We start from the raw sequence: 20252 nt of genomic DNA, 5'->3' as shown, positions 1-20252 counted from the left end.
TTACACATTATGAGAAACAAAAATGAGGAAAGTGGCAGTATTTTATAGAAGTTTGTTTTCTCTTTTGACAGATGGTAGTTTGGTATGGAGTGACATACTCCTGTCAGGGCTCAGACTGTTGTGTGATGGGCGTTACACTTTGTTCTTTATTGTGGTTTATTTCACAACTACTCCTGCCTGACAGATAAGCTCCTAAAACGCTAGAAAACATTACCCCCACCCTGAAAAAAAAACAAAAAACTGTCCATAGCAAAGAGAGCGGCTGAATTCAATTTATTGATCGGACAAAGCAGAGACCAACACACAGCAGTCCTCTGGAGCAAGGAAGAGAATGTTTGATTGCAGACTTTGCAAGGGAAAAATGAGTGTGAAGACTACTACTCCAGTGCTCAGCATCCCCCAAGACGTTTGAGAAAAAGAAGCTTGTTACTCCGTCTAAAGAGAAAGAGGGAGACCAAAATTACAAACATGGAATTCAGCTTGATAGTCCCAGTGGTGCAGTTGCTATTTACCGAAATAAGTTGATGTCCCCATGCTGCCCAAGTTAGAGAGTATTCCACTTAATATTTGACCTCTTTCCTGATTCCCCAGATTATATGTTTTCTCATGTGAAAGAGATTCGGACAAACCCAGTAATTTTGGACACCTCCTCCTACAGATAGAGCTTAAATTACTCTTTCAGGGAGGGAGAGAGCAAGACTGCAAATGGGAATCTGGCTTCAATTGTAAGAGAAGCAGAAGAGAAATGAAACTCACTTGGACTAAAGATCTGCAGTGCCTAGGGAGTCACAGAAGAGTGAGTGTTAGGACAGGAGCATGCAGCAGTGATGGATTTACCTAGGAGCCTCAAAGGGAGCTCTGGGGCTTCCATTACCAGCTGCTGCTCCTGCGTGTGTATTTCTGCTCTTCTAACGTAGTAGTGGTTTTACGACTACGTAGTGAACTCCGTACTTACTGAACTGAATAACAGAACTGGCATTTGTTTCTGTATGTTTTGCCATCAGAGCCGCAAACAGGCTCATACTCAAAGGTGCAGATGTCTTTGGCACGGAGGTAGTCACTGCAGTCAACCTGCAGGTAATGGAGCAACAACACATTTTATACCTTTTGTGCCTGGTATTTCCCTACATAAGTGCTTTATATTTATTTAATGTTTGTAATATGGCAAAGACTAAAACCACTTTTTAGGAGCAGGGTTCTGTTCTAGCAACTCTGTAAACTCAGAGGCAGAGAATGTGCTTGCCTGGAGGAGCCTGAAGTCAGATTCCCAGCAGTGCAGAGGATGGGACAAAAAAATCTCAGAAATACTATCATAAATAGTGAAATGGCCATGTCAGTGTTTCCAGGCTGGCCCTCCCACTGGCTGCTTTACTCTGGTTATGCAGTCTAGAAAAGACAGGTTTACAGAAAGTGGATTTTTGCAAGCCACGCAGTAGGAAGTACTCCACACCCAAGGAATCATAGCTGCTATCCACGAGTACTTCTGGTATGATCCCCCTGCTCTCCTGCAGAAAGGATGAGAGAGCATCTCCTGCTAAGCCACTTTTTCCAGTGAATGAAGGTCTCAGCAGCAGCTGAGTGCTGTGTTTCCATGTCAGGAGTCCTGCACATGGGGACTGCATATCTGAGCCATGGGTTTGGTTCCATATCCTTTAACCCTGGAACGCTTCTACTGTTCTCCTCATATCCTGTTTCCAGGCCATATTCCATGAGTTTAGTGCCAGGACAATGCAGGTGTTTCTATTATGCAGTTATGATTCATTTAATTTATGCTGTATAATGTATTACAACAACAGATAATAGTGCAGACTTCTGAGCTTTACCTGCAAACATTCTCCAAGTCTGAATAGGTCTATGTCAGCTCCATTCCTTTGGGAAGAAAGTGAGTTGAGAACGAATGAGCATAGGGCAGCCATTTCAGGAATTAAACTACCTCATTACACTCTAAATATCAGCCCAGGCATCTACTGATCCAAAAATCACTTCGGTGACCCAGCCCATTCACTTACGCCACTGCAGCGCAGAATTTACACTGGTTGGCATAGGTAATCCCATTGGTTGCACAGATTGGGTTGTACTCCCGGGTGCAGATCCTGTCATCACCATCGTTTGCTCTCAAGTGGCCGGCGCAGTTGATCTGAAACAGTCACAGAACAATAGTTTTAACCTCTGCCCTCCATTACATCAGTCCTGTGTAATGGAACATGGTACAAGAGACATTTCCCCTTCTCCTCAAGGTAACAGTAAACATATTGAGCTCTATGAAGACACAAGTTTCCAACCCCAGCGCATTACAGTTAAAGTAGCATGATCAGCAGAAATTCTGCCTCTGAGGACAGCACAATCTTGGAATATCTCTGTATTTTCATGTCCTGAAATTGGCTCAGTCAGTGTCAGCTTGGAGTTTTTCTACCATGAGCTCCACTGTGCAGGATCTTTGCCTAAAATGCCAGTTATAGGGCAATGACAGGACAGGAACTTTTGCTGTGAAATGTCTACACGACTTCTGAAAATGGAGTTTACATTTGCCTAAATATTTCTGCAAACATTACTTACTGTGAGAGTACTGAGATGAAAATTGTAGTATTATTTTAAACTGCACAACCCAGAGTGCTTCTTTACATAATCTGTCTATTCTAAAAATAGATACTTCTCCACTCGATGGTAGCTCTACATATTGATAAACAAGCCTTATGATAAATGTTCTGATAGACTATTTTTTCCATAACAAAATGATGGTTTAGTCAAAATCCAAATTTCTTCTGGGAATTTATATGTTTCAACAATTTTTTTCTAAGCCTAAAGGGAAGTGTTTTGATAATGCTGAAACATAATTGAAATCAAAAGTTTCAAATTTTAAGTCATGTGTTATACATAAGATAACATTTTAAAACTCACAGTTGAAACAGAAGATTTTGATTGTTCAAAACAAATTAAAAAATAAATTCTTGCAAATCTTAAATTCTTCACTTTGATTCCTTTTCAGACAGTTTTGAAAATGTATTTTTCATGAAGAAGAACAGCTATTCCTGCCTAGCTTGCTGCCATCATTTTACATCGCTGCTTAGTGCAGCACAAGAAGGAGTGGAGCAGATCTCAGACTATACCTGAACACATCTTCCATCGTGCTTTTTCTCAACCACTTTGTGACGCCTAGAGGGATAAAGAGAAGGAAAGGAATCATAAGTCTGTTGATAGCATATAGTCATCTCACTCATTAAGTCTCTCCACTCATAAAGCCCCAGTTATTAATCAAACTTAGGAGTTTTGTCACTGAAGAGACACAGCCTGAGAAGATCTTGGTCACTACGGAAGACAGAAACTTCTGAAAAGTCTTCTAGACCACCCTGTGATTAGTCATGGTACGAAAGGCTTTTGTTGTCTGCTATTTGAACTGTCATTTTAGGTAATCGGGAGATCTCATACTCACATTTCCATACAGAGTGAGCACTCATTGGGGTAAGTAACACCATCAGTCCCACAGACAGGTTCAAAGCTCTCGCGACAGCGAAGATCTGTGCCTCGAAACAAGAAGTACCTGCTGCAGGAGGCCTGTTAGAAAGGACAGAAAATATGATTTGTCTGGTAGGGAACAAGGTGTGTTGTGTTAATCATGTTTTCCTTGCACAGGGATACTACTGTTGATCATTTTTTCTCTATTGTTCCACCATGGTGAAGAAAGGGAGCAAAATGTACCGCGTTTCTTACAGTATGCATAGTCTCATTTTCACTGTTAAGGCATTCAGTACTGTAGACATGCATTACTGATAAAAATGATCATTCCTTAGGGAATCAGGACAGGGAAGATATTTAGGTAGCTATTAAAAAAAAAAGTGTATATTTTTGTATAGATAGTTTTGAAATTGCGTATTTTTCATGAAGAAGAACAGCTGTTCCTGCCTAGCTTGCTGCCATCATTTTACATTGCTGCTAAGCGCAGCACAAGGAGTGAAACAGATCTCAGACTATACCTGAACACATCTTCCATCATGCTGTTTGTCAACCGTTTTGCAACGCCTAGAGAGATAAAGGGAAGGAAAGGAAATCTGTTGATAGCATATAGTCATCTCACTCATTAAGTCTCTCCACTCATAAAGCCCCAGTTATTAATCAAACTTAGGAGTTTTGTCACTGAAGAGACACAGCCTGAGAAGATCTTGGTCACTACGGAAGACAGAAACTTCTGAAAAGTCTTCTAGACCACCCTGTGATTAGTCATGGTACGAAAGGCTTTTGTTGTCTGCTATTTGAACTGTCATTTTAGGTAATCGGGAGATCTCATACTCACCGCATTTCCATACAGAGTGAGCACTCATTGGGGTAAGTCACACCATCAGTCCCACAGACGGGTTCAAAGCTCTCGCGACAGCGAAGATCTGTTCCTCGAGACGAGAAGTACCTGCTGCAGGAGGCCTGTTAGAAAGGACAGAAAATATGATTTGTCTGGTAGGGAACAAGGTGTGTTGTGTTAATCATGTTTTCCTTGCACAGGGATACTACTGTTGATCATTTTTTCTCTATTGTTCCTCCATGGTGAAGAAAGGGAGCAAAATGTACCGCGTTTCTTACAGTATGCATAGTCTCATTTTCACTGTTAAGGCATTCAGTACTGTAGACATGCATTACTGATAAAAATGATCATTCCTTAGGGAATCAGGACAGGGAAGATATTTAGGTAGTTATTTTAAAAAATGTATAGGTTTTCTGCTGTCTCTCTGTGCTGTGCAGAATCCCACTCTACATTATTAATTGCCATTTTTTATTATCAACATGGTAAAATATCTTTCTCTAACAGGTATTTATTTTCTTACTTTTGGAAAAAAGAGTATAATTATTAGGGGAACTTTTCTTTCTTCCTTTCTCTCTCACTTTTTCTCTTTCATTCTGTCTCTCTCTCAAGACTTCTCTGGGACACAGTGTGATTATGAATTATTTATCTGGACTTAGAAATCAAGACTAAATTACAAAGAAGATCTACTACTCACCCATCGACCACCAGTAACAACATCTACAATAAAAAACAGATATTATAAAATATAAAAATTTTACAATGTCCTTGATTAAAATTCCTTTGGAGTCATTGATTTCCATCAGTCACCAAATTCACTTTCTTACTACTGAAAAGTGATTGTTTTCCCAAAAGTTTCTTCTAGTCTGAGTAAACCAAAAGTAATATCCTAAGATACAAATATTTCAATTGTTTGTGAAAACAGAAATTTTGACTCACTAAAGAAATAAGATATGAACTTTTCTCCTCTTGCAGCACTATTATCCCTATTAAATCTCATAAGTGTAAATCAGACAGTGTCACTAGACCTATAGTATTTGCACAAGGATGAATTTCATCGAAAGAGAAATCATCGCTGTCTCTTCTCCAGAAAGCTGACCTCTTTTTTTAGGCTGCATATATAACCCCATCTTTCTATAGGCAAAGGTTCAGGAGGACTAGAAATATTAGCACAGACTACAACAGAAACAGCTTACCGGAAAGACAGCTGAGAAACACTAGCCCAAGAAGGGCAACAATTCTTGTTATCTTCATAGTGGAGAGGGCTGGACACTCTGTTACTTGCAAACCTGTTGCTGCTGTATTCAGCAGAGATGTTTCTCAGCCTTCACTGGCAGGACTATATGTTGACTGTCTCTATATATATTTCTCCCTGACCTTGCTTGTAAAGTCATTTCATAAAGTAATTATTTGCTCTGTAAACCAACAGAATTGTATTGGTTATTGAGTTGAGCCCTAAGGAATGCTTCTTTGTCAGAGAAATGCCCAGAAGAATTGAATAAAAATGTGAGCTACGCCCATCTTGTTAACTAAGGCACCCTGCTGTACTATGAGCCGTTTGTACTGTCCACGCAGGAAGAACATCGTACCAAGAGTAGATTTGATGAGATTCCATATGGAAGCTGGTAAAGCAAAAGCACCAATTTGGTGAAAGCATTTAAACTTGTGCATAGCATATTGTATACAGTATACAGTATTTGGGCACCAGGAGATTTGCAAGGTACAGCAGAGTGATGGGACAGCAGCAGGGGACACCCTAAGCTTTTAGAGACAGGAAACATGGGGTTATGTATATTTTAATCTGTGTATTTTAAAGGTACTGAGGGTGCAGTGAATCTCTCTGCACTCTGTTTGTTTTTCTGGTACTCTAAATTTCTCATCAATGGGAAGGAATCAGTCATCATGACAGGAAAGCATTACCTTAAACTTCAGGAGTTTAAAAGATCTTTCCATGTAGGAACAGGAGTTATCCAACTGCTGTCAATGGGGATGGGTCTGATTAAGAAATGAGGAGAATAACTAGCCTTAAATTTGGACTCAGATAAACTTTCTTTGTGCAGGTGAAATACGATTCTTAACACATAAGATATTCATGAAAAATTTGCAGCAGCTGCAAGCAGAAGGCAAGTCCTTAGGTACCCACCTGTTCCCCTTCTGTTACTTGTCATTAAACTTAGAGTGTCAGCTGGAAGCCATTTTTTTAGAGAAGATAAGTGAAGAATAATGTGTTAGCCTCTATTAAATGGTTCAGTTCTGTGCCGGGTATATGGAAAAACAAATAAGGGATATTGCATAAAATAAAACGTCTTTGTACTAAGTTAGTCAAGGAAGAAAGTGAGGGACAGAACAACATGTTTAAGTTTTAGAAGCAGCGTGAGCTGTATGTGTGGTTTAGAGGCAGCCTGATTTTTAAATAGAAAATCAGAAGTGTTTTTTTTATTATCCTGGGAGATGTTCAAGTCTTGGCATGGGCAGATAAACCATAAAATTGTAGCTGAAATTGTAACTGTAGTCACAAAATAGAGCTTGCAGCATTTGGCCTGTTCATGTCAATGAAAGCTTTTTTTCTGAAAAATAAATGAGTAAGGTTCTTTGGATCTCATTCACAAATAACAGGAGTTAAAGGGTTCCTTTCAAAGCTGTTTTTGTTGTATTCTTAGCATCTTGAGTGACATGACTGCCAGATTCCTTAACTGATCATAAGCGCATTTGGAAGGGAAGAAATAATTGCAGAAGTGTTAATATTGATTATTCTCCAACGACGAGAATGCCTAAGCCTGACAACAAGGTTTCCTCAGAACTTGTACCAGCCATCAGTGGAGATGGTGCTTTCTGGCTTTGAGGAGGTTAGGGAGGCTACCAGAATGTAGTGTGTCTCCTTTTCAGCCCTATGACCCAATTTCTGCGTATCCACTGCTAGATTTGGGATCTCCATTTATCAGAAATTGTGCTGCATCTCTGTTTTCCTCTCCTCCCAGACTGAAATCATGTTGGTCTCTCAGGATCTTCTGTGAGTTAGAAGGTACCTGGTAGGGAATGGCATCATTCTCATGTTTGGCCAACATCAGCCCTTTGATTAATTAGCTCTGCTTGGTGGGTTCCCCCTCTGACCAACTGGTGCCTCTGAGGGTCTGGGTGGCCAGCCAGGACTACACCAAAAGCAACACTTTCCTCTCTTCTTCCAGTAATTAGTGCCATTTCATAGGGCAGGAGGGAGAACAAGGGAAACAAGGAAAGGGTCTTGCTACAGACAGGTCTTGCCTTGGAGAAAGGATGGAAGATAAATGCAAGCAGTCTGGGCAAAGCTGTTGGGCGAGGTGTGATGTGGGGTGGCACCAGAAGCTGGACTAAAAAAGAGAACAAGACACAAGTAATTATTACTGGGCAGGAGAGAACATAGACTTTGGGAAGGGTCAAAATCAACTGTCCTAACACATTTAGAAGAGTGAATTTCAGGAACAGTCCTACACACATTGGGAATGGGAAGGAGGAAATGAACTCAAGTTCCGAAGTCTGCTGTAATATTCAAGAATCTCATGATGGTGCATTCAGTAAAGTGAGTTTGAGTATAGGATTGTTTTTAGTTTGTTCTTCTGGAGGTATATGATCCATAAAACAGTTTAATTAAAACTCTTCCTGCTATTTGAAGATTTTAGAAGGCAAACTTTTCCATCAAGCAGGTTTTGGCCACATAAATAGGATAAAAACTGGTAGCCACATGATGCATCCTCTTGTATTAGGGTAAATTTCCCATAATCCTGGAAATTCTAACAATTTCTAATCCAGAATTATTTCTTCCCCTAACAGTGGTGTTTTCCTGGGAATCTTTTCCTCTGGTCTTGAGATTCCCTATCTCAGGCAAGTCCATAATCTGCCACAGCCTAAGAAATTCCTCATTCACTTTCCTTGCTTTAGTTTAAAACGTGTCACAGGCTTCATTTGGCTTCAAAGAGTAATGATACTTTTCAAGTGTTTGAAAAAAGGTGGATGTATGCATATAACACAGCATGTTTTCATTCCGGCAGCAATACCACTGCCCTTACTGCCATATAATACTGTCATACAATGCACATAGTTATCAAGAATAAAATGGTACTATACTCCTGTATACTATGCTACGGTACAGAAAAATACAAAATGTATTTCTTTTCCACTGATTAGTGATGTGACACACTGCAAGATCATTTAAAGCAGATTGCTGTTACCAGACCTATGCACACGGGGGCAGAACTAGATTTTCTGTAAGAATATGAATTCAATTTAGAGCAAGTAAAACCTTTGCTCTGAGCTGTATTCATGTAATAGTTCTCCTTGCAGTTCAGCTATCTGATTTCTGCCTGCATATCTCCTGTCGTTTAACCATAGATGATACCACAGGCAAGGGTGTCTGGAATAATTTGGCTGTCTGGGAACCACATACTTACAGCAAAATGCTGAGGATCTGGCCCCACACATCCAAATCCCACAATGAGTCTCAGCTCTGTCTCACTGCAATAGCTCTGACATGGCTACCCCCCAGAAATGAGGTCTCCAAGTAATTTTCCTTTAAAACATCATTTTATTTTTCTCCACATAGAGGAAGAATGTAGGGATAAACTGTTTATCCTGAATGAAGTCTCAGAGAGAAACTGTATTAACAGAAAGATCTAGGCTGGCCTGAGGTATATTTTAGCCAGCAAAAAGTAGAACTAAAACAGAAGTATACTAAAACAGAAGCAGTGATATAAAATAGAGCAGAATAAAATAACCACATGGAATGTGCTAATTAGTTTGTGGGCTAATTGAATGGCATTTCCTAAATTCATAAACAACAGGTAATGAGGTACTGCTTAAAGAATTATACCATAAAAAACCTCGGCAGGCAGGCAGTGTTTCCTGCCTTGAATTTCCTGGAGGGAGAGTTAGATTAGTGAGAAGATTTTGTGTTGTTGTGGCAGGATTTTATTGAGCAGCAACAAAAAATAATTTCCAACAAGATGTTCCTAAAAGAATATTGTCTTCCTCTCTGACCCGAAGAGCTGGCCACCTGGCACAGAAGCATCACAGTGATCCTGCTGGGGTCACGCTTTGCCCTCAGTTACTTCCCGAGTACCTCTGTGTAACTGAGCTCTGCATCAGGGAGGAGGATTCAGCCCTATTCATTTCTACTCACAGTTTCCCCTGAATTGCCTCACAGGTTTTCCTGTTCGGCAGAAAAGGCCCTTGGAAGCTGTGCTCCAAGGATCTCTAGGATCTTGAGGGCACCTAGGAGCTCCGCTTGTTCTCCGAGGCAGCATGGCTCCTCTGGGGCCCTCTTCATCCTCTCTGTCCTCCCTAAGAAAGAAAATATGTGATGGGGCTGGTGTTCTCTTATCCCCCTCGTGCAGCAGAGGGGGACAGGAATGAGTATGGAGCCCATGAGCTGCACATCCCCAGCACTGCATCGCAGAGCCTCACTTTGTCTTGGCCCTAAGAAATTGCACGTGCCACTGAAATGCCTTCTAGCATGCAGACCTCCCCCTCACAGGAGGGACATTCCAGCTCTGGGAAGGGACGTGGCACTAAATGGTTACACACAGTCAGGTCTTTTGGAAATAAATTGTCTCTAAAGAGCTACTCTCTCCAGTCTCTGGAAAGTGACATATTGTCACTTAAAATCATTAACTCTTTGACTGTGAGACGGCTGCATGCACAACATGCTGCACTGCCAGCACTTCACTAACTGTTAATGAATAATAAATTAACATTATGACTCTGAGCCCTTCCTTTCATCAGACAAGATTTCCAGAGGCCGAAGAATCTCAGAGGATCCTCCACAAGCGACAGTCGATGCAATTACCTACAAGCAGCAGCAAAGTGGTGAGTGAGGTGCGGGAAAGGGCTGTGGGAACTGTTGCTAGCACTCTTCCAAACATCTCGCCTATTAGGTCTGACTCTGTCCACTGGTTTTCTGCAGTACCCTGCACTGATGCATATTGCAGACATGCATGTGAGCAGCCAGGTGTCTGCCTGCATAGAGAAAAAATGCTGTCCTCTTGCTTTGGGAGGCAGAGCAGACTGCAAAAGGGGTTTTCTCCACTGAAAGGTGTGCTCCCTACCCAGCTTTCAAGGGGAGAAGATTCAGCTGTGATCTGAACTGACACACTTCTCTTGTCCACATAAGAAAGTGTGGTTAAGCTGGGAAACTGAAAAGGAGGTGAGCAGCTCCCAGTGCCTGAGAGCCAGTTTGTGCCTCAGTTGCTTTCTGTAGAGCGGCCATGAAACACTCCCAGCTGTAAAAATCTTTGGCCTGGGTTTGTCTCTAATTATGTGTATGTTCAGGTTTGCTTGGGGCCTCTACAGGCTGCCAGAATATGCATAATGTACGAATAGTAATAAAAGGGTGAGGCAGCAGGTGTTTAACAGTAGCAGTTAGTGAGGCGGACAGTTCCTCCTTGGTTAAGTGGACGTCTGTCCAGCATACTCTTAATGAAACAAATCAGTAGGAGCATTGCACCAGATTACATTTCTACTACTGGTTTTATTTCAGAAACCTGAATGAAATAAGATGCCCTCAGGAGTGTCCTGTTGCCTTTGTAGATGGAGTTGATTTCTTTGTAAATCAGAACAATATATTTTCTCTTCCTTAATTCACTATTAATACCTGCACCCCAGGATTGTTGCTGTGATATAATCACATGACAGCTGAGGAAAAAACAGCATGAAACATAGTATTAACGCAGGATATGAATGCTGTTTTTGTTATTTAGTAGAGATTTCAGGATTCATCAGGAGCTTTCAAGGTTCGGGACGAGTCTTCGGGCAGCATCTGCCATAGGAAACCTTGCAAGGGAAGGTTTCTCTTTCTGATTTGAAGCCCTTCGAAGAGGTAACACTCTTGAAGATATAGCAAGGCAAGAGTGCGACGACTTCTCCTGGGGAGGAGAAAATAGGTATCTCAGAGATAGAGCATCTGGACTTTTAATGTTTGTCTGTCCCTCCAGTGATGGATATATCATAGAGGAACTTAACCAAAACAGAAAAATTCTGAAAGATATTACAGCCATTTGCTTTTACTGCTAACATTCAAAGACAAGATAAAGACTTAATTTAAAGGAAGAACAAATAGTCTGTAGGAAATAGACTTTGTATGCTGGAAGAAAGCTTTTCAGCAAATTCCTTAACTCTACTATTGTTACCTCTTTCTACCTCAAAGAAAGGAATTCCTGGCAAAATCTCCCCATAAAAATCACCAGCCCTTACTGATAAGGAAACAGGTAAACACAAAATAAAAGAACTTCACTTCTCCCAGTGAAGGGCAGATAGATTAGTTAGTGTAAGCTAAGTTAGTTTGCTGTTTAGTTAGTGAAAAGATTTATTTTCATACATACAGAAATGCATTGCAGAATAAACATTTATTGCCGTATGTTATGCCATCAGACCCGCAGTGTGGGATGTATTCTAAAGTGCAGAAAGCTCTGGGTATGGTATGATGACTGCAGTAGTCCTGTAGATAGATAGATACAACATCAGGTTTACAAAAGATCTCTCAGCAACTGATAGGTGATGTTAAGGAGAGACCAGAGATCCACCTGGGCTTCCTCTGGTACTGGCTGGTAGCATAAGCCTAGAAAGAGCTGAGTGATAGGGCAGGAGTACAGTGGTGTGTTGCTAATGCGCCCTTCCAGCCTCTAGCAATGTAGAGCATGTGTAAATGTCATAAATGCTGCTGCAGTAACTGTGACAGCAACTTGGGCACTCACTGAGTCCTGCACTACTTGTTGAAACTATCGGACTGAAATGAAAATTTCACCCCATAATATGTGTGGCAAATATTGCTCAAACAGCTGGAGGACTCAGGATCTTCAAATGCTCAATCACACTGTGATTAACAATGATTTCTATTGAAACTGCTTTCAGGAAATAAATGATGGAGAATAACTAGAAAGAACTGTCCCTTACCTTCGCCTTCACTGCAATGGTATCTGAAAAGAAAAGAAAAAAAACAGTAGAAAAGTAGAAAAACAGTAGAAAAAAACAGTAGAAAGAAAAAACAGTAGAAACTGTGACACAAATACAGGTCATGGATACTGGTATATTTAAAATCTGCAAATATATGTCCCGAATATACAACCTTTAATTCACTGTTAACAAATGACTTCTTAGATAAAAATAATGTTATGCAAAATTTTGTACCATATTGTATGTTGCAACATTGCTGTGTACATTATGAGGGCTACAGCCAAGATGAAAAAGGGTCCATAAAATGAAGGAAAAGAAGATAAATACATTTTCTATGTCTCAGAGGATGAAGCAGGACATGTACTAAAAGATAAACAGGTTAGTGAGAAAAACAGGGTCATACAGCTATTAAGTATCCTGGGACAGCTTCTTATATGCATTTCTTTAGTAGTGCTTAAATAATGAAAGTATATTGTGAGATGTAATATCTATAAAGCTTCTACAACTGTTCCAGCTCTCAAATCACATCTTTCAGTTTGTGATGCCTACAAGAAAAGTTCAGTTCCTTTCAGTAAAATAATTCATGTTTCTGCAACATTTCAGAGTTTAAACACTGGATGTCTGAGTCTCCTGGTTGTACCACAAACATGTCACTTCTTTCATTATGCATAAACTAGCGTTGATCGTAGAGCTGTTCCCACAGTTGTTCTTACCCACTCAGTTTTGTTGCTAAAATATTACCCCATAAGTGATAGTCTCTGATGTCAAGTCTTTTCAACACCATCTTTCTAGGAGTAAATAAGTCCTTGTAGAATGAAACCCTTTCCAGTCTGAGGATGTTTTTGTAGTTTTAAAAACAGCCAGAACTTACTCAAACACAGAGCAATAGGCACTAGTCAGTAAAGTTACTCACCTGGGAAGCAGCAAAGGGCTAGAGCAAACAGCATCAACATGCCTGCTGTCTTAATGGTGCCTAAGTGTCTGCACATAGTAGAGCCTGTGTTCAGCTCAGTAACTGCGGTCCTGATTCTCCCCTCAGATGGTAATCATGCATATATATGTGTGCACGCCCGCGTGTGTGCGTGTATTTGTATTTGGTTTATCCACCCTTATTCTGAAATAACATCCCAGATCTGTTGTCAGGGTGGTAATCTTGACAATATTTACTGAGGTAAGCCATGTTCTAAGCCAGGAAGAATGCTTCTTCATCAACAGGAATCACAAGAAGTTCGTATATGTTAAATACACACTATGTGTCATTATTTCAAGTGAAATACGTGGCAGGTAGCTTTTGAAGGACCATAAAAAATTCCTGCGGTCAAAAGGCCAACTGTACAAACCTGAACAGCGTATACTGCCAAATTTTCTCTATGTGCATGAGTCAGTACTTATTTACATACAGTGCTCTTTCATGAGCAAAATGTTGCAGATTTGAAATGAATGGCTTCCAGAGTGGAACGCCTTTACTTTTATTCCCATGGTTCATCCCAATAAGGTATCATTAAATTTTAGTGAAATCAGAAAAACAGTGGACTGGGAAATTAGGCAATAGGGTGTCTCAAATACTGAAGAGAGTCCTTGGACTGGGCTAGAGATGGAACAGCTTTTATGGGCATTTGCAGAGAATTTATAAACTGTTAATTTTCCCTAAAGAGCATTACCATCATGGATTAGATTTGCATTAGTAGCCTGATAGTCTGATTATCTCACACTGACATGAGCCTGTCCCTTGGATCCCAGAAAAGTTGAACTCAATTTGGAAATGACTGTTTCATCCATCTACCAATCTCAACATAAGCTGCTCCAAAGCATCCTTTTTTCCAAATTACTTCATTCCATCAAGAAAAACAAACACCCCTCTCTCTTCGGCTCCCAAAAGGAAATGCATCTGGAAGACATTACTTTTCAGAAGGGGTATGTCTAACTTATTTATGTTTCTCTCGTGTGGATCAAAAAAAACCCACCAATTCAATACACCAGCAAAGGACAAAAGCAAAATAAATTTAATAGACAAGGAGCTAATGAAAGAGGTCACACTCTCAAAAACAGAAGGATATATTGCCTTTGGATCATGAAACACTGCTCAAATACCTCCTTGGCTGGCAAATGGTACTGTTATTAAGGATTAAAAGAAAAGACAAGTAAGCAGGAACCATCCCTAGGAGGGCACATATCTGAAAATACTTGAGGGTTCCAAGATGAAAAAAGCCTAGAAACAAGTCACTTGGGAGACCCGGACAAACAGACAGGGCACACTCACATGTCTGAAAAGCATGGGCTTTGTTGACAGGCTGCCCTTGCAGAATGCTATACTTTTTAAAGAACTGCACTCAGGAGGCCAGGGATCAGCTCTTGGTTCAGACAACAGCACAGCCTCAACTGCTTTTGCTGATGATGCCTACACAGGGAAAGTGCACCAGAAATACCTTAGCTATACCTCAGCTGGTGTCATCAGTTCAGAGCAGTCTTTCAACCCCTTATAAGGTCAAATATCCAAAAGTGCCTGATTACTGATGTAGGCCAAGTATCATTTAAACATCTGTTTTTAATTTTTGCCTTTTATGACAGGGAGGGGAGCAAGATGTTGTTCTTGTTATGTCCCAGAGCCACAAGTGCGTAACCTATTCAGTCAGGCATCATCATTCAACAAATCAGAAGAAAACATTGCGTGAGACAGAGCACCAAACAACACAAAAAATGTTGCTGATTTAAGTTTATTGAGAAAGAAAATCAGGGATGAACTGAGTCCCCCAGAGAGCAAGATGAACTGAGGTGAGATCTTCAGTGGGGGTTCACCAGTGGGGATCTTGTGGCAAATTCTCTCAGCACTGATATTTAGCATTTTCCAAAATGGCTTAAAGTGAGAGTCCCATTGCTCTCTCTGAAAATGAGGAGAGGAAAAAAATGGATTAGACAGAGTACTGCCTGCTCTAATCTATCCTTTCCCTTGGCTCCTACAGAAGGCATTAGATAGGATCCTGCTCCAGAGCCAAAGGATCTCAGACTCAGAGAATCCCATTAGCTATTTCATTTCATTATTAAGAGATGAGTGAAATGATTTAACTCATTCTTAAGACTAAAAATATTTTGGGAAACTATAATGAAACTTCAAATTTAATTTTCTTTGCAATAAGTGAGAAAACTCCATTAAGGCTAATGGTGTTCAAACCATTCACACTAACAAACCAGGCATAGCCCTTTGTGTGCTCAGATGAAAAAATGAATGGTTGGCATGGTGCCTGGTATTCTCTTCTACCCCAAATCCCTAGTCAACGCTGGTCAGTAAGCAGGGAAACAGTAGCTGTGCAAATTTGTGCCTGTAGGAGGTAGTGAATAACACAAATGTGATCCATGTTTGTACATACACAACCGCATTGCAGAAGTCACACTTATTGCTGTATGTTTTGCTGTCAGAGCCACACAGAGGCATATAGTCAAGCGAGCAGAAAGGTTTAGGGTAGTCACTGCAGTCAACCTGGAAAAAAGAAGTCTAATATGAAAGATACGAAGGAGTAGATAGCAAATGGGCTTGAACTCCTGGCTACAGCTTCAATGATAAAGATAACAATCTGTTTCCTAAATAAAATAATTAACTTCCTTGCATAATGTGACATAAGCTGAGGTGCCAGTTTCTCCTATGCTAGAAAAATTTAATAATATAAAAATAGAGCATAATTTCCTGTTTAAAGAGATCTATATCATAGCCTGACCACAGCATTTCTAAGCAGCAGCAGTTCATTCAGTGAACATGCCATGCTCAGATTGCATCATGTTCCAACCTGTCCAGGAAATTAACTGGAAAAATCCTAGCATCTAGAGAGGCGGAGGCGCTGATAGATATAAGGGTCCAATGTCTCTCATATAGTCTTACAATGGGAAGATCACCTAGATATTATGAGAGTGGAATTTTGTTTCTTTGTGCAATGGGTACTACACTTACTCAGGGATATCATAGTGCAAAATATTTACACGGGTCCAGGAAGAGGCTGGACATATGCATGGAAGAGAAATCCAGCGAGGCTCATTGGATACATAGAAAGCACATCTAGTTTAAGAAGTCCATCAGCTGAGAAGAGTTGGAGGTTGGAAGAGTGTTTGGTGAGAGCCGTACATATTCACTCTGTTCCTACTGTCTCCTATACAGTCCTTTCAACCACTGCTGAAGGTTGGGCTCTTCATCAAGTCACCATGTGCTTGATGGACCATCAGCCTGATCTCAAAAGCCATTCTGCGTTCTTATTTGCAGTTCTGTCCTGATGACTTATTTCTGCTACTGATTTTTTTTTTTTTTTTTTTTTTTACTGATCCCTTCCTGTGCAGTCACTCTCTTTTTCTGACATGAAGAGTGTGGATAATGTGTATTATGTGTGGAGAAAGCAAAATCTTTCACTGTGCTGAAGCTATGCTCCTAGTCTGCTCCTAGTCTGCAGGCTGCTACAGACACTGGCATTCTTTTCACTGACATCAGTGGGGCTAACACCTGGTCCTTCATTACATAATTCACACTTACTGTAGCAAATTCCTTCTTGCATTTACCATCATACTTCTTGCCAACGCTGGTACCCTGTTCTCTGGAAAAGGAGAGGCAAGTGTTAGGGAGCTCTGTGAGCAACCTGCTCTGTTAAACTGTGCTCCAGTAATACTAATCGGCCTCAGGTGTAACATATGGGATACAATATACATCCAGCTTAGCCTGTATCTGCTCTGCTCTAAACACCAGCTCAGGGAACAACCCCTGTCTCCGCAGCAAGCAAGCTGGACCACACTGACTCACATCCACACAGCTCAGAGCTAGCCCCCTCCACACAAGACAGTCTTTGTCCACTTTCCTGGACATGCAGTGTGGTACCCAATGGCCTTGAAGACATGCACTTGAAGGCAAATGCTTTGTGACATTTTTGTTCAGAGACAGATATAATATAAGGTGGTGCAACAGCCTGCCAGAGCGCTGTTTTATAAAGCATGATGCTAAGGACAAGAGAGGGGACAGGGTGTTAGGAAGAAATAGGAGCTGGGTCATTTGACAAGGTAGATGCACCTTAAGTTAGTTGCTGTTCTCTGCAAGGCAACATCTGCCACACAGACCCTTTTAATTTAGTCAAGAGAAGCATTCTCTCCTGAATTAAATCCCCACTCAACCCTCTACTTCTCTTTTGAGATGAAAGGCACAGTTTTCCTTCTAAGCACAAAGGAAAACAGGGTCTACTTATCAGGGAGGGAGGAAGGTCAGAGTCCACGAGCCTTACAGAAAAGACCTTGGTAGAAATTCTGCTGTTTAAAAGTGCAGCTGCCAGAAGGCCAAAGCACCTGTTGCCTACTCACAAGGAGAACTCTGCATACACAGTACTTACATGTTGTGAGCACACAGCAGGCATTCATTGCTGTAAGTGACTCCATCAGTACCACAGACAGGGCTGAAGACCTTGGTGCAGAGCGGCACCTCTTTGCCTTCCTCATTTGTAGTGTTGGAATATTTACTGCAGTCAATCTGTGGAAGGAACATACAACAAAATACTGGTGAAGGCTTATAGGCTATAGGGAGGCTATAGGAAGCAAGTATATCTGGTGGGTTTATGCCTTTGGCCTTTTGAGGGTCCACCACAAAGGGAAAAAATGCCTTTTGTGTCATTATGATCAAATTTCACCGTAAGAAGTCCAATACAAGATTCTGGCATCTCATACATCCTCTTATTTAGTGTTTGAATTGTCTCTTGGAGAAGTCAATAAGCAGCTTTGACCACTCAGAAATTGGACCTGACCCTTGCCCTTCATTTTACTTACACGAACAACTTCCTTGCATTCTCCATCGTGATCTTTGCTGACGTTGGTTCCATATTCACTGGAGAGGGAAAGACAAGCATTAGGAAATTCAGCAGAGTCCTTGCTTCATCCTAAGTGCTAGGGATGTCTCACATAAAGGGAAGCAGACTCATTTGAGTTTGCCTGCTCACAAGGAGAGCTCTCCTATCCAGTACGTACATGTTGTAGGCACACAGTAGGCATTCATTGCTGTAAGTGACCCCATCGGTACCGCAGATGGAGTTAAGGGCCTCAGGGCAGAGCAGCACCTCTTTGCCGTCCTCATTTGTAGTGTTGGGATATTTACTGCAGTCAACCTGTCAAAGGAGTGTACAGCAACAGGGCAGTGAAAACATTTTACATGTACATCTCTCATTTTACGTGAAAGAAGGACCAGATAGAACCTCCCTGCAGTGGATTTTTCACTCTGTTGTTGCTACCGTAAAACAAACTTGTGCAGGTGTGTCAGTCTGGTAATGGGTGGATCCTTTCTGCAGGGATACCCTGTGCCCCAATGCAGTGGGTGAGGAGGATGACAGGGTTGCACCCATGCAGCCACCCTCTGGGGTAAATCAGTGACAGTCTCTTAAACTCACTAGATGTCATTTTACAAAGGTTGAGCTTTGGTCCCTCATTCTTACCTTCATGTGGCATCTCCAGTGCACTTTCACTATTACTCTTTCATTTTCAAAGCACAGATGGTTTTATCAGAAGAACAACTTTCGTTAATATCCACACACGTGATGTGTGGAAGCTGGAGTGCCTTATACGGTTTTATTCTTTTGCCAGGTTGTATCTGGGAAGTTTGTGATGTCACAGTCTGTTGCCATCATATATGGCCAGCTTAGAGCTAAGACCAGTTTAGGGCTAGTCAGAAATGAATTCACCCAATAATTTTATGCTATTACTATTCCTACCTTATTAACATACAGTATAGATGTAGAGCTAATAGTATAATATAATATTTTATACTACATAGTATAGCTATAGAATAGAATTAACAGAAAGATAATATCCTTTTTTTAAAACCATCTGATTAAAATGACATCAGTCTCATGTTTGGAGAAAAACAGTTAAGCTTCTGCAGGCTTTAGGTTTTTTCATCCCTTTGGTTACCGTGCATTTCTCAGTTGTCTATATCAGGCCATATATCTGAAAAAAGTGACAGAAAAACCTTCCACTCACCTCAACCCCAAACACAGTATCTGGAAAAGAAAAAAGAGGTACAAAATGTGAAACAAAGCCAATATTATCAATAAGACCTCAGTTAAAGTTGGGAATCTGGATATAGCATTCCTATATGCTGTATCAAACTGTGTGGTTTTTACTGAATGGTTTCCTGAACTAATAAATCAGGGTGGTTTTTTTTTCCTATGTTGATAAATATAATACTGTTTCTTATTGCTGATTGTGAAGAAATGTATTTTTAAATAGCTTTCTTCTTTTTTCTTTTGAGATACATAGACTTATTAGTTGAATGGAATAGCTTTTCCTTCCTTATCTTTTACACATTATTTTTGATCCTAAAGAATAGCTGTTGCATATCTGAAAAGGTACCCAAGTCAATACAGATAAATGCAAATTCAAATAGTCGCCAACAGGATAAACAAACATATACAGCACCTGTTGTCAGGAATATGCATTTCAAAAGAGCTGAGTGTATTAAAAAACACATCTTTGACTTTGTAATTTCATCAGATCTAAATATGCAAAGAAAATATTAAACTCTGGCTTGTTTTCATCTCTTGTTTTTCCATTTGCAGTGAAAGTAATACATGTAAGTTGCCAGGCTTATGCACAGAACTTGCTTGTGCCATTACTATATTATCCATGAGTAGTTATTGGAGGTCTGACCACCTCATTATGGCCTTGTTTCAAGTACCAATTAACCTTAACTGTACACAGCATTAATTACGAGCACAGAACTCCACTTGCAGTTATTTGTATTTTGACAGACAACAAGTTACAACAGTAATCCACTTAAGACTGTCCAGAAATCTGATCCTGTATTCTGTGCGATGCCAACACACTGAGACAGACCAGCTCTTTGTAGGATAAAATTCTTTCTCTTTGAGGACACTATCCTTTTTTTTTTTTTTTCTTTTCTTTTTTTTTTTTTTAAAAGATAGCCAGGTCTGTCTCTCAGATACAAAGCCTCTGCAGTGCCTTGAGAGTTACTCACCTGGGAAGCAGCAAAGCACAAGAGAGAGCAGCACAAAAACACTTGCCACGGTCATGATGGAAG

At 40.6% G+C, this 20252-nt stretch overlaps 2 protein-coding genes across 2 annotated transcripts; both read right to left on the bottom strand.

Moving 5' to 3' along the window:
* Positions 1-426: 426 nt before the first annotated feature.
* Positions 427-5542, bottom strand: LOC106485282 (ovomucoid-like). The gene is made up of 9 exons (XM_067305078.1): positions 5485-5542; positions 4986-5008; positions 4289-4413; positions 3972-4017; positions 2010-2137; positions 1824-1869; positions 956-1071; positions 757-778; positions 427-435 (listed from the first exon to the last, which is right to left on the bottom strand). Exons 1-9 carry the CDS (start codon positions 5540-5542, stop codon positions 427-429), a joined length of 573 nt encoding a protein of 190 aa, XP_067161179.1.
* Positions 5543-15008: 9466 nt separating this feature from the next.
* Positions 15009-20250, bottom strand: LOC106485285 (ovomucoid). The gene is made up of 8 exons (XM_013943619.2): positions 20190-20250; positions 19193-19212; positions 18188-18324; positions 17990-18047; positions 17560-17696; positions 16719-16779; positions 15574-15683; positions 15009-15089 (listed from the first exon to the last, which is right to left on the bottom strand). The coding sequence occupies exons 1-8, from the start codon at positions 20242-20244 to the stop codon at positions 15044-15046; spliced, it is 624 nt and encodes a 207-aa protein (XP_013799073.2). The 5' UTR covers positions 20245-20250; the 3' UTR covers positions 15009-15043.
* Between the last annotated feature and the right edge of the window lie 2 nt (positions 20251-20252).

The sequence above is a fragment of the Apteryx mantelli genome, chromosome 14 (genome assembly GCF_036417845.1).
Source record: "Apteryx mantelli isolate bAptMan1 chromosome 14, bAptMan1.hap1, whole genome shotgun sequence".
Taxonomy (NCBI): Eukaryota; Metazoa; Chordata; class Aves; order Apterygiformes; family Apterygidae; genus Apteryx; species Apteryx mantelli.
The sequence above is the reverse complement of the archived record's forward strand: the minus strand, read 5'-3'. Positions and strand labels throughout refer to the sequence as shown.

What these genes read in the sequence shown, in the direction of transcription:
- LOC106485282 (XM_067305078.1), bottom strand. Translation starts at nt 5,542, where the DNA reads ATGAAGATAACAAGAATTGTTGCCCTTCTTGGGCTAGTGTTTCTCAGC. An exon ending in GTTTCTCAGCTGTCTTTCCG is followed by an intron (nt 5,009 to 5,484) that starts GTAAGCTGTTTC and finishes TTTTTATTGTAG; the next exon opens with ATGTTGTTACTGGTGGTCGA. An exon ending in TTGTTACTGGTGGTCGATGG is followed by an intron (nt 4,414 to 4,985) that starts GTGAGTAGTAGA and finishes CCTTTCTAACAG; the next exon opens with GCCTCCTGCAGCAGGTACTT.
- LOC106485285 (XM_013943619.2), bottom strand. Translation starts at nt 20,244, where the DNA reads ATGACCGTGGCAAGTGTTTTTGTGCTGCTCTCTCTTGTGCTTTGCTGC. An exon ending in ATACTGTGTTTGGGGTTGAG is followed by an intron (nt 18,325 to 19,192) that starts GTGAGTGGAAGG and finishes CTCCTTTGACAG; the next exon opens with GTTGACTGCAGTAAATATCC. An exon ending in CTACTGTGTGCCTACAACAT is followed by an intron (nt 18,048 to 18,187) that starts GTACGTACTGGA and finishes TTCCCTCTCCAG; the next exon opens with TGAATATGGAACCAACGTCA.